This window comes from Crocuta crocuta, unplaced genomic scaffold, assembly GCF_008692635.1.
Source record: "Crocuta crocuta isolate KB4526 unplaced genomic scaffold, BGI_CrCroc_1.0 scaffold209, whole genome shotgun sequence".
NCBI classification, from domain to species: Eukaryota; Metazoa; Chordata; class Mammalia; order Carnivora; family Hyaenidae; genus Crocuta; species Crocuta crocuta.
In genome coordinates, this window is record NW_027551566.1 from 1,209,102 (window position 1) to 1,221,663 (window position 12,562).

A 12,562-nucleotide genomic window follows, 5' to 3' on the forward strand; every position below is an offset into this window, starting at 1 on the left:
CCTACTCTATTCACCCATCACCAGCAAAGAACTCAATAGCTTCAAAATACCTTCCTAATCAAGGTTAAGGTGGCCTTTTTTTCCACATAGGCTAAGATTAACAAGTGTGCCTTAGCTGAAATGTTAAAGCAAAAATGTCCTAAGTCAGAAGGTCAAAGAGAAACCTTATTTTACAATCTTAGGCTAGAACAGGCAAATGGAAACAAAGCAGCAAGTACTTGTGTGTGTGTAAATCTGTCCTGGCAAACAAGTGAAACTGTATATGCAAGTGCCATGTGTGTGAACTGCAAGCAAAAATCTAAGCAGTAATAGTAGTGTGCTGAATTTCAAGAAAAAAAAATGAGTGAAAACATATTAGAAAATAATGTAAAAAATATAGTAAGGAGTACAGACTAAGTAGCAATGAATTAAACTTTTAACCTTAAAGATTTATAACAAGTCCTTAAAGCTGGAGTACAAGTCTACATGAAGTTCATAAACTGTAAGTAACTTATCAGAGTTGACATACTTATTAACACAGGAGTTGGTTGGGTTGCCTTGCTGCACTGATTTTCTTCTGACATCTAATTGTAGAAATAAATTGTTTTCTGGAAAAAAAATGACTTAAAAAACACATCTGGCTAAGATTTTCAACATTTAAAAACTATAAAAGAATAAGGACACAGGAGACCAGAGTTTCAGGTTTTTTTTTTTTTTTACTAAAGTTCAGAAATTTTCGTAAGACAAGTACATTAATGAAATGTTTCCAAAGAAATACTGAACAATATATACTCTAGTTGGCTGGGTGTTCCAACTCAAGAGTTCATACCTAATTCTTGTGCATTAAAAATCAGCATGGATCTTAGATGATCTAGAATACACTGTGTTTTAAAATCCACAGCTGGTTTGATTTTAACCATAATGAAAAACCAGTATTCCTATTCCATCAAATGTGTTTTACAAGCAATAATAAATTGAGATCCACTGTATTATGCAACACACATCTTTGGAAACCAACATAAACAGTGAGATCAGATCAGTAGAAATATACACAGTTAAAAGAAATACACAAAGTACTGTAGTTTTATTAAAAACTACTACTTGAGAAAGAAATCTTTCCACAAATAGCATAAAATTGTAGAACGATGAAAGGAAAGCTTTACAAAAGCCTAATTCCAACTGTATCTTCCTGAGGGTGGTGGCAAAGGGTATTTCCTTCCTTCTCTGGGATATCCCTGAAAATAAGCAAAAGCAAGAGTTTATTTTCTGGATTAACACCTCTACAAAGAAATTAATTTTACATCGCTCTAGAAAAACACACCATAAGGAAGCTGAATATGTCTTAAAAGTATATCACATGGAAGGGGTCTCATAAATAGGTGCTTTGGGCCCCCAGTTTTATGCAAAGCTTGTTGCAAAGTTGGACTCCAGCACAAATGCTACTGCTGAACACTGTCCAAACGAGCCATAACAGGCACTTAAGAAACTCCTTAAAATGCACACAAATGAACTATAGCTAAGTGTTTTGTGTAAAAGACTAGTGGTTCTCAATCTTCCCTGCCATCCCTGGCAGTAATTCAAGCCACACTGTAGTAAGATGCCTACATCATCTTTGGACATATTACACTAGAAAAGTCATTTTGCTTAACCAAGGCAAGAGCTTGCTAAGTCAGCTGAGGCCTAATGAACTACTAATTTTAGGGATTCTTTTTGTTTATTTAGCTATAAATTGTAGAGTATTAAGTAACACATTAAATTACTACATGAACAATTACTGGTGACATTCACAACATATCCTAGCAGACTTGCAAATAACATTTCTGTACAACATAAGATTCCATCAAAATTCCTTTTCTAGGCTTCTAGGAGTCTGAAATAGACTGCCCTGCCCCCATGTTGTCACTGAGTAGTATAAATGAATCCTATAAATCTCACTGAATATAGTGGATCATAATTACACTGTTCTTAACAATGGACTTCTGCAATTTAATTACTGTTTCAAAACCTGGGATTTAATAAAAAGTAACTCCATGAAAAAAGAGACTGAGAGAAAGAAATGTATTTCTAAAAGGTCCTAAAAGAATTATAAATTTACCAACTGTTTTATATCTTCTAAGTCAATAATTATTTTACCTGCTGTAACGGCAGAGTCCCTTACAGGGAAGGCCTCCTCTGAAGGAGATGGGAAACATGATGAACTGAGATCAGGACAGGGGCAGCCAGGCCCCAGCTCTGCCGCTCAAGGGCAGGCGTCACAGGGTTTCATTTTCCGACTTAGAAGATGAGGTGATCGGACTTAAGATTACCCAGGGTTTCTTCTAGTTTATAAGTCTGTCCCCATTTCAATCATTCTCATTATTTAGACTGCCTATTATCATCCCACCGGCTCTCTAACACAAAGTCTCAAACCCTTGATATGATTTTTAGACATCCTGTGCTGACAGTGTTTAAAGTAAAAGTCTATGAACAGATTTTAATGGACTGTAACAAAATTCTCTCAAAAGTAATTAAAATTATTTTCTTGTGAAGTGAACAGACTTATAAGAATATATATAAAAAAGTAAAAATTTTTCTTAGCTGTCAAAAGAATAGTCTTACAAAAAGGGATGAATTTCAAGAAATTGCTTAAGAAAACTGATATTTGAAGTACCGCAAAAGACCTGTAGGCAACACCAGGTAAGCAATTTTAAAACCACTTCACATCACTGCAGGTGCCAAACTCCATGAACACCACACACTGAAACACTAAACTGCAGCATTCTGACCCTGTTCTCTGTCTAGGAATAGACTGCAGAGCATGTAAATACTGACCAGGGTGTCAAACAGCTGGGGGACAAACAGACTGAGGCAAATAGACCTCTGGCTTGAATAATGCTAATACTGGATGCTTTATGAAGAAGGAAATGAAGCTTACATATACTAAACAAATTTGTCTAGGAATTATTATCTTCATTCAATGGATATTTAGTAAAAAAACAAAACAAAAAACCAGTATGTGGGAAATGATGAAGAAGAGATTTCTTTCCATGAAAAGGGGTATCTGATGAATCAAGACAGGAGACTTCTAAGTTTGAATAAGGTTAACAGTTGAAAAGATGGATTCTTACTTTCACCTTTTAGAACATTAACATTTATCATGAGATCTAGTTTCTACTCAAAGAACAACACCCTTAAAGGATAAAAAAAAAAACAGGTTTTGGCAACTGACTATTTGTGTTAAATACCACTGACAGCTATGATGAAAAGAGCCTTGGGGGTGAAAAGTCTTCAGCATCTTCGTGGTGTAACAGATTTAGTAAGGCAGAGTATCACCCTATATACATTTTAGAATTCAACTGAGCTACTCTATCACTAACTTTATCCAGAAATGTTTTTTTGAAAATATGGTGCCACACCCAGAGGCATGGCTAAGTATAAAGTGACAGCATGCTCTTCGTCCCACGGCCCATGCTGTATCACCTGTCTCCCTCCACGGTCATCGCGTCTGGGTGGATACCCGCCGGGTCCAGCTAGCATCTGGTACTGGTTTGGCTGGAAGGCTGCATTCTGGGTTTGGAGCATCCGGTTCCATGGCAGCAGAGGTTCAGCCCCAACTCCTCTGTGAAGAAGTATCATGTTGGCATTAGAAGTCAAACCTGTTATATAGCCCAGAGACTCAAAGTGGCCAGCATCATCTCCAAATCTTAGGACAATCTAATTTGCCTGCATTTGTCAAATGGGACATACAGTATCAGACTGACCTTTATGTCCCTCATATAGTCTAACATGTTTCATAAAGAAATCAGTATTTTTTAAAAAGGCACTTAAACTCAATTGAATCAGAAAGGTAGGACTTAACATATTTTGTTCAACTGTGAATTTCAATTGTGAAATTTCCTTTAGGTCACCTAAAGATTTGGACTCAAGATCACCAAGCTGGCTACATTTAAGAAGCTATCCAAAGAGTAAACATGTACAAGACAGGAAAATGGGCTTGATTTTTTAAAAATGTCTAGATTCGCTCTTGGAATCCATTCTTTCTAGTTAATTGCAGGTTGTAAATGAATTCTTGCTGCTCAGTATTTTGAATCTAGGATAGAGGAGTTGGCTGTTTTTTCCCATCCATTATTGTGCTCAATATGTCAGAAGGTCTGATCGGGAGGAAATCTTTTCAAGTTCTATTGATGCAGCTTTCAATTGACCATGGTGACCTAGCAACATGAGCACTAATTGGCATAGACTGACTGGCATTTGGTGTACAGTTTACATGGGAACACAGATTCAACAGCTATTATAACCCAGTTTGCCGGCCCAGATTACTAGTCAAAAGAAATGTTTTAATTGTCTTCAAGTGCGTATTTTAACTTTGCAGATAACAAAGCAACAGGTATGCTGTATTAAATCATAATTTAAAACTGTCACATAAACAGTGTAGCAAAGACACACCTCCTAAAGGCAATCACCACTGAAGACCCTACTTTCTCCTTGAGACATTGTCAACTTCCATTTTAGAGAACAGTCACTACAAAGAATAAACAGAAGCAAAATTCTCCGATACATTTCAACACCAGATGCTCTGGGGCCATTACAGATGTTAGAAGAAGTCACAACGAAATTTTAAAATTGCTAAAGCACTGACTCATATTAACAATAACCATACGAGCACATGAATTTAACTTCCCAGGCCTTAGGGGGTGGGGAGCTCAAAGCTGGGCTTACTGGGTAGTCCAATCTTCTCACAGTTATTTAAGCCACAATCCATCCTCTCAACCCTCCTACTCTCCTTGCCTTCATTTGGAACTTGTCTTTTTTTTTTTTTTAAAACACCAAAGTTAATTCCTTTTGTGTGACGGCTCAAAGAACGACTCTCTGAAGAACTCCAGAGAAGCCAGCCAATGCTGTTCTCTAGTTAGTGGTGAAACCAGAGCTCTAATAAATATAATTTGCTGTAAGTGAATCAAAATAAAAATAAATCTATATCTCAGAAAGGATATCCATATATTCAGGGCTTTTAATTATTTTTCAGGTTCGTTATTAATACAAATATATTTTAGCAAGAACAGCTCTGCACAGAGATTGGAATGGTCTCCTCTGGTCTCTGCATGAAGGAGGGATTAATATTTTGTACTGTAACCAAAGAGGCTCATCAAAACTGGGCCATTAACACAAAACACACATGCCAAAAATGCAACTCACACATTGTGTGTTAACTGTAATCAATTTTTCTTTTCAGTTCTGCAATGATCAAACTCACTCAACTGAGCCTCTGGAAAATCTCCTGGCATGGATGGCATATATTATAAGTGCTATTTTACATTATTTTATGTTCTAAGTATAGGTTAGAAACAAAGCCAAAATCTAAAAACAGAAAGTCCTTAAAACATTTTTGACTAATTTTTTAATAAAAATAATTTATTTGAAATTAAACAGAAAAAACAGTAAAAGGGACAGGTATTATTACCCTCTTTTCCTTTTTACTGGCAGAGTCCCTTATTTTCCACAAGTTTACCATATTTCCATATTCATTATATTAATTTGCAAATAGTACAAGTAAAATTTGCCTTTTATTTAAATCTGGGAGAGAACCGTTGAGGTTGACAAATTTTTAACTATTTTAAATTAGTAGCTATCTATTGAGGCAACTTCTCTGAGACATTTGGCATCATTGATGGCAACTTTTTTTCTTTTTACAGCATTGTCAACATTCTATTTCTTTTTTAATATTTATTTAAAAAATTTTAATTCCAGTATAGTTAACATACAGTGTTATATTAGTTTCAGGTGGACACTATAGTGATTCAACACTTCTATACATCACCCTGTGCTCATCAGGACAACTGCACTCCTTAAACCCCATCACCTATTTCCCCCAGCCCCTCTTCACCTCCCTCTGGGAACCATCAGATTGTTCTCTGTAGTTAAGAGTCTGTTTCTTGGTTTTTGTCTATGGCAACAATATTTAAGTTTCTAAATTTCTGTTTTGGAAAGTAGCTGGCAATGTGAAGTAATTACTACCAATTTGGATATCTTTAATTTATATATATGGCAAAAATTTTAAAGATTTTCCAAGCTTAATGGCCATATGTTAAAAACTAAACGGCCCCCGTGATTATGGTCAGGAAAGAGAAGCCCTCCGCTGGCAACAATTACACAGATACCGGGGCGCCTGGGTGGCTCAGTTGGTTAAGGGTCTGACTTCGGCTCAGGTCATGACCTCAGAGTTCGTGGGTTCGAGCCCTGTGTCCGGCTCTGTGCTGACAGCTAGCTCAGAGCATGGAGCCTGTTTCAGATTCACTGTCTCCCTCTCTGTCTGACCCTCCCCTGCTCACGCTGCCTCTCCTCTCTCACAAATAAATAAAACATTAAAAAAAAAAAAAAAGAATTACACAAACAACAGGGCAGAACTCAAATGCTGTTTATCATTAATTCAAAGTTAGCACTGGCTTGTCCGGGGGGAGAGTGGGGGAACAGTGTTCCTACTGCATTTTTAAATGAACACATGGATTACAGATACTATCTCAAAGTGAGAAAAAATTCAAGAAACCACGTATTTCAGCAAAAAAAAGGTAGACTCAACATTTTCTTTTCTAGTAGGGTTCTCAACCAAACACTCAAAATTGTGTGGTGGGCAAGTGCTGAACTAATAATAAGTAAAACTGATTCCAGTAAGAATTCTACTACTTATTAGTTGTGACATCTCAACAAAGTCAAAGTGACTGCCAGTGTTTATTTTCTCCTCTACATGTTGTGAAGCTGGAATGGCTAGACTGGCAAGTGCTACCAAAGTGAGCAATGCACACTGCAATGCACAAGTTTAGGAATGCTGAGTTCAAACTCTGTTTTCTTCAGGAATCAATGGTATGTTTCTTAAATAACCACAGTCTAAGACATAAGACAGACATCTATTAAGCTCACACTTAGCATTTGCTTTAAGGTATTATTTCCAGTTTCAGGCTAAAACTAAACCAAAAGTGAATGCCCCACAAAACTTGCCCCTAATCTGCAGGGTTCACAAAGGCAGTCAGGATAATATCAGTACTTGGCTAGGGCAGAAGGACAAAAACCTGATGGATATCAGGGCAGCGGTGATGATCTTAGAGAAACTTTTAGTGTGCAGAGGGAAGAAGAGCCACTGGGAGTGAAGAAAGCAGTCAGAAGTGGAAGGAGATCCTTTACTTCCTCTAAGTCCCTGAGGCTTTACTATAATATTATGCTCAGATCAGTGTTCTGATAAATCCTACTCATTCAAGTGAAAGTTTCTTAGTGAAGAATGCTTCCTAAGTGAATCCTTAGGTAAGCTGTCAGATTTCTGTGTGCCTAGGTTTCCTCATCTGTAAAAACAAGATCTACTTCAAAGGGTTGCTAGGAGGAATTAATGAAGTCACGTTTCTAAAGGCATATTTACACAGTGCAGACACATCAGTAGGCAGACGATAAATGTCAGTGATTATTAACAATACGGGAAAGAAGTAGAGAAACTGCCTGAAAATCAAACTCAACGAACTTAATGCAGAAAGATGGCTACTTAAAATGAGATCAGTTGTAATGTGGTCATTTGTAATTTGGTAAAGATTTACCCCTTACTCTTTGTTTGAAAATAGTCCTATCCTGAGGATGCTGAAGTAGTACATATGGTGTGCTCTTAGCACTTATATTGAATAAAACATAAAGGCATTGTGTCAGTCATCTGAAAATGGAAAAGCAGCTTGTACTAAGTATTTGATACTATTAAAGCAACTGAGTAACATGATTTATCTTTTTGAAGAAAACAATGAAATGATGTTTGGGAGTGTCTAAAGACAGTTTCTTAAAAAGGGAGCATCATTTATAACGCCGTTCCTAACACATTTTATTAATTTCAGATGTGTACAGATCGGAATGATAAAACGGTAAAGGCAAGTAAAACAAAACATTAGAACTGGGAAGGCCAAGAGGGAAGCCTTACTATGGGCTTAGTTGGTTTCCACAGTTACTGATGCTGGCAAAACCAACATAACATGACAGATCTTAAAGTTGCACTCTAAAAATTATTCTACAGATGTTACTATAATTATTCATAACATGCCTAGCTATCTTGTCGTGCAGAGACCACCTGACTTAGGAGCACACAACTTATCAATGAAAGAACACAAGTCAAACATCCCTTGTTATTAAACCATGTCACACTCTTCCTAGTCCGAGGTACTTATTAGACTGCAGATCCCATAATCCTCTTCTGAGTCCCTTCTGCGTTTAATTCAGTTCAGTCTTAAGTAGTTAAAGAAACTGTTTTCAGTGGCAACTAATAACTACTGACCTACAGTGACACTGCCCTACAATAGGCTTGTCAGCCTTGAAAAAGTTGTACCAAAGAAGCTGATTAGGACTTCAAGAGGTTTGTAGCAAGAATCAATGGTGGTCTGTACTAATGCTGTGTTGCCCGCACAGAAATGATAAAAGTGGAACACCATTAGTTATGCCTCATTAAGCTGCACAACCCTTCTAAAAAGAAATTTGTTTAGCCTGACCAAAATCTAATACAATTTTAAGCTCTCTCTGTTGCAGTTTTCAGGGCACCTTAAAACATTCAATAAAATAAAGGCCAAGGACCAAGAAAGTAGGAAAGTATATAAATAGCAGTCTTTTACTTCAACACATTAGCCATCTATTTTCCTAAAGCACACACACAACAGAAACTGTTTAGAGGAAACAAAGTACATTTCAAGACATGGAGAAAGTCCAACCTCAAATGTTGATGTGGAAAAATACTTAAAAGTCATGTCTACTTTAATATTACCTGTCAAATCTTTGCTGCTGGAAAAGGGGAGGAGGACCCCGCCAGGAATCCTGGGGCCTCATATCTGGAAAATAAACAAGGGTTAACAGAAAATTTTAAGAAGTAATCAAAACCATAAAAACCCTAGAAGAGAGCAAAGGCAGTAATTCCTCTGACAAAGGACACAGGACCTTTTTCTAGATAGGTCTCCTGAGGCAAGGAAACAAAAACAAAAATAAACTATTGGGACTACATCAAAATAAAAAGATTCTGCACAGCAAAGGAAATAATCAACAAAACAAAAAGACAACCTAGTGAATATAACCCCAAATCATTAACATAAGGGGTTAGAATCAAAAATATATAAAGAACTTATACAATTCGACACTAAAAAAAAAACACAAACAACAACAAAACAACAAAAACCCCACAATCCAATTAAGAAGTAATCATGATTCAGCTACCCATATATTTTTATAATTAAAAATTCTTGAAAAAAAAATCTGTGACAGAATATAAAGCAAATAAAATAGCATAATTATACACAACACAAACATAAAAACATACAAAATCAACTGGGTAAATTTTTTGCTTTATTATTTTTTCTTTGATAATGAAACATAGTTTTAGGAACCCTGGTTTTTATACTCTCATCTTTCTCCCTGCATATGTATGTGCGCACGTGTATGTAAAGGTATATATTTTACACATTTTTTGTTTTAAATACCTTGCAAAAGAAAGGTAAAAGATTTAAGTTCTTTTCATAAATACAAATGGAAAGAATAGTAACTTCAATAGAAATCCTGAAATTTTCCCCCTAAGCATGGAAACTGGAAGGAACACTGCCTCACCTAGCTATTATAAAGCAGAGCCCACACATGTCTTCAACACAGGCCAGGAAGATGCTAGTAAAGGGACCACCCACTCTCCTATTGTTTTCTGAGTCAAACCTCTGCCCCTTCAAACAGAGCCGAACTGGTAATATCTGACTCCAAGAAACAATTACATGGCTGCTGGTTCTGCATGTAAAGGAGCTGAAAGGAGCAGCCCCAAACACTGGTCAGGTGGGCACTCAGTGGCTCAGAAGGTTGGTGTCAACCAACTGCCGCTCCACTCTGGTCTCCAGTCTCGCAGTCACCTTGGCCACCCTTCAGCGGGGTCCGTGTGTGACCTAATTAAAACAGCTGGTTCTAGGAGTTGTCTAATGAGTTTACTGTGTGAGGACAGTAACCTCCTCCAGACTCCCGAGACCCAAGGACAACAAGGCTTACCATAATGTATTCAGGCTCACATTTTAATGGAAACACAAACTAGAAACATGCTTTTCAAAATTACTTTCTTAAAGGAAAGAAGAAATGAAAGCTTATCTCTGGTTGGGAACCAAAAAAACACAGTCTGGGTTTACTAAAAAAAAAAAAAAAAGGTAGAATGGTTTGAAAAGATAGCCCCACAAAGGAGAATATAGAATAAGCAAAGCATCTGGCTGTTCACATGATTCCAGTGTGAACAACCCACTACTACTGCTTTGGACTCCCCTCACCTCGACAAGGCTGACCATGCCACCTGAAGAAAGTTTCCTATGTGGAGAGGTGACCCTTGGCCAGGGCAGGGGTGGGCAGCCATAGCCTACTGCTCCTCGGCCAGCACGAGTGTCCAGCAGCCAAACCCAGAAGAGATGCCTCTCTTAGAAAGGAGCAGGAAAACTTCGCCATCATTACTTTCACGTAGAGAGCCCCACTTTGAATTAAAATGTGGCACCGCTAGTCGATTTCAATTAAGTTCCTTTTTTTCTCTTAAAACCCAGACTAGTAATGGTCAAATTGAGGAACACTGCTGAGGAATTTTCACAGTGGTCATTAGATATTCCAAACCTTAATGGGAACTCACGAGGCTCATCACCACACAAACCACAGAAAACAGGGCAAGAAGGATCCCTACAGGCTCAGAATAACTTCTGAATCGCTACTACAGACCAAACACAATCAGAAAAAAAATCATAATCATAAAAGGTAAAATCAGAAATTTTTACAAAACAGCAATCATCATTTGCATGGCTTATTCCTATGGAAAACTGTAAGCCACACTTACCTCAACACATACATGACTTTCAACACATTACCATTTATGAGAATGTGATCTACTGAAAGTAAAATAACTTTTGGGCCACTTTCTCTGATCATTACTTTGTTAAACTTGAAGTCCATTGGTCTATTCAGATATTGTACACAAATTAGTTTAGTGAGAATTAGTTTAAATGTTTCCAGAAGTGTTTTTAAGTGTCTGACATATACAAAATTAGCTTAACAAAAGTCAAAGGAAATAGAGTGAATTTCATTTGATCCCTGTCTGGCTCTGTACTTCACATGTCCATGTCCCAGAATCACTGTGGTAATTAACCTTTGGAAACATGCCCCTTTTTACCATGAAGACTGAACTGTGATTCTGGTTCCACAGAATACATACTCTGCATGGAACTTACAGAAGCTTCCACATAAGATCCCTAATAAATTTAAAATCAAATGAAGACAACAGAAAGATACTCCACATTAAAAAAAATCCTTCAGAAATGCTTATCCTAATGTTTCATGGAAAAAAAAGCCTGTATATTTTCTCCTAGAAAAGGCACAAATGGAGGAAAGTCACCACCACCAGGAACCCATATTCATTAGATTCAAATATGCTACAGGTTAGATTAAGCACAAGATGTGTAAGTATAACTGGAATATAAAGTTCATTAAGTATTAATACTTTCTTTGGAAAGAAGGAACCCTCACAATAGTCTACCCATATAACTGTAAGTGCCTAGACAAATGGCTAGAGTCCCTATTCCATCACTTTTAGTATAACAGGGACTTCCCACTCTACTTTGCTTTTACTATTTCTTACCTCCAGACCAAGTGTTTTCACATAACTCAGCACATGCAAAAACTATAGTTTTTTGTTAAAACCTAAGCAAATTTCCTATGACGTAAATATTCTCTTAACACAATTGTTAAAACATCTCCTGCTTTCAACCCATAGAAGAAAAATAAAAAGGACCAAAGAAAACGTTCAAGGCTACTTTTAAACAAATCTCTTCATGTGACTCTGAGAAATACATATAGCCTTTAAGTATTCATAAAGCAGAAATATTTCCTGGCTGATAAGTAATGAAGTAGAAGGTAAAACAAACTTATTATTATTCATTTGTATGACTCTAACAGAAGATCCATTTGAGAGGGAGAAAAAAAAAACTCTGAAGTAGTGAACTGCACTTCAGAAAGGTACAGGCGAGAGAGGAAAAATGACAGTTAATTTTTTCCTTTGGTCTTTAAAAACTTATCTCTTCTAAAGCTCTAAGGCCATATAAGCCAAGTTTCACCAACAGCTCTTCAAGTGACAATTTACCTAATCAGCATGGCAATCACAGGAAAGATTCCATGTTTACTGATTGCACTAATCAAAAATCACTTTTCCAATGTGGCTAATTGACAAGTTTACCAACTGAAATGAGGTGAAGTGACATACTGGGTTCTCTGGGTTGCAGAAATGAAATGCTTTATTCACATGGAGTACTCAAGGCTGCACTTGACTCCAACAAGTTATCAGTATCCGGGCAATTACTCATCAGCCAAAAACTGACACATCAAAGACAAATCACAAACCAACAGTGAGAAACACCTACAGCAGACAAAGAGTTTGAAATGGCCTGTCCTAGCCCCTCTGGAAAATAGTGTGGAGGTTCCTAAGGAAACTAACAATAGAACTCCCCTATGACCCAGCAATAGCACTGCTAGGAATTTACCCAAGGGATATAGAAATGCTGAGGCATAGGAGCACATGTACCCCAATGTTCATAGCAGCACTCTC

The 12,562-nt window shown here is 37.1% G+C and overlaps 1 protein-coding gene across 2 annotated transcripts in view; it reads right to left on the reverse strand.

The window, feature by feature from the left end:
• Positions 1-1,044: 1,044 nt before the first annotated feature.
• XRN2 (5'-3' exoribonuclease 2) overlaps positions 1,045-12,562 on the reverse strand; it is an 84,071-nt gene continuing 72,553 nt past the window's right edge. For both annotated transcript variants that reach the window (XM_077750182.1, XM_077750181.1), the window contains 3 exons: positions 8,735-8,798; positions 3,439-3,577; positions 1,045-1,214 (listed from right to left, as the gene is read on the reverse strand). In XM_077750182.1, the coding sequence (XP_077606308.1) occupies positions 1,149-1,214; positions 3,439-3,577; positions 8,735-8,798 (269 nt within the window). In that variant the 3' untranslated portion in view covers positions 1,045-1,148. The remainder of the gene's footprint in view (positions 1,215-3,438; positions 3,578-8,734; positions 8,799-12,562) is intronic.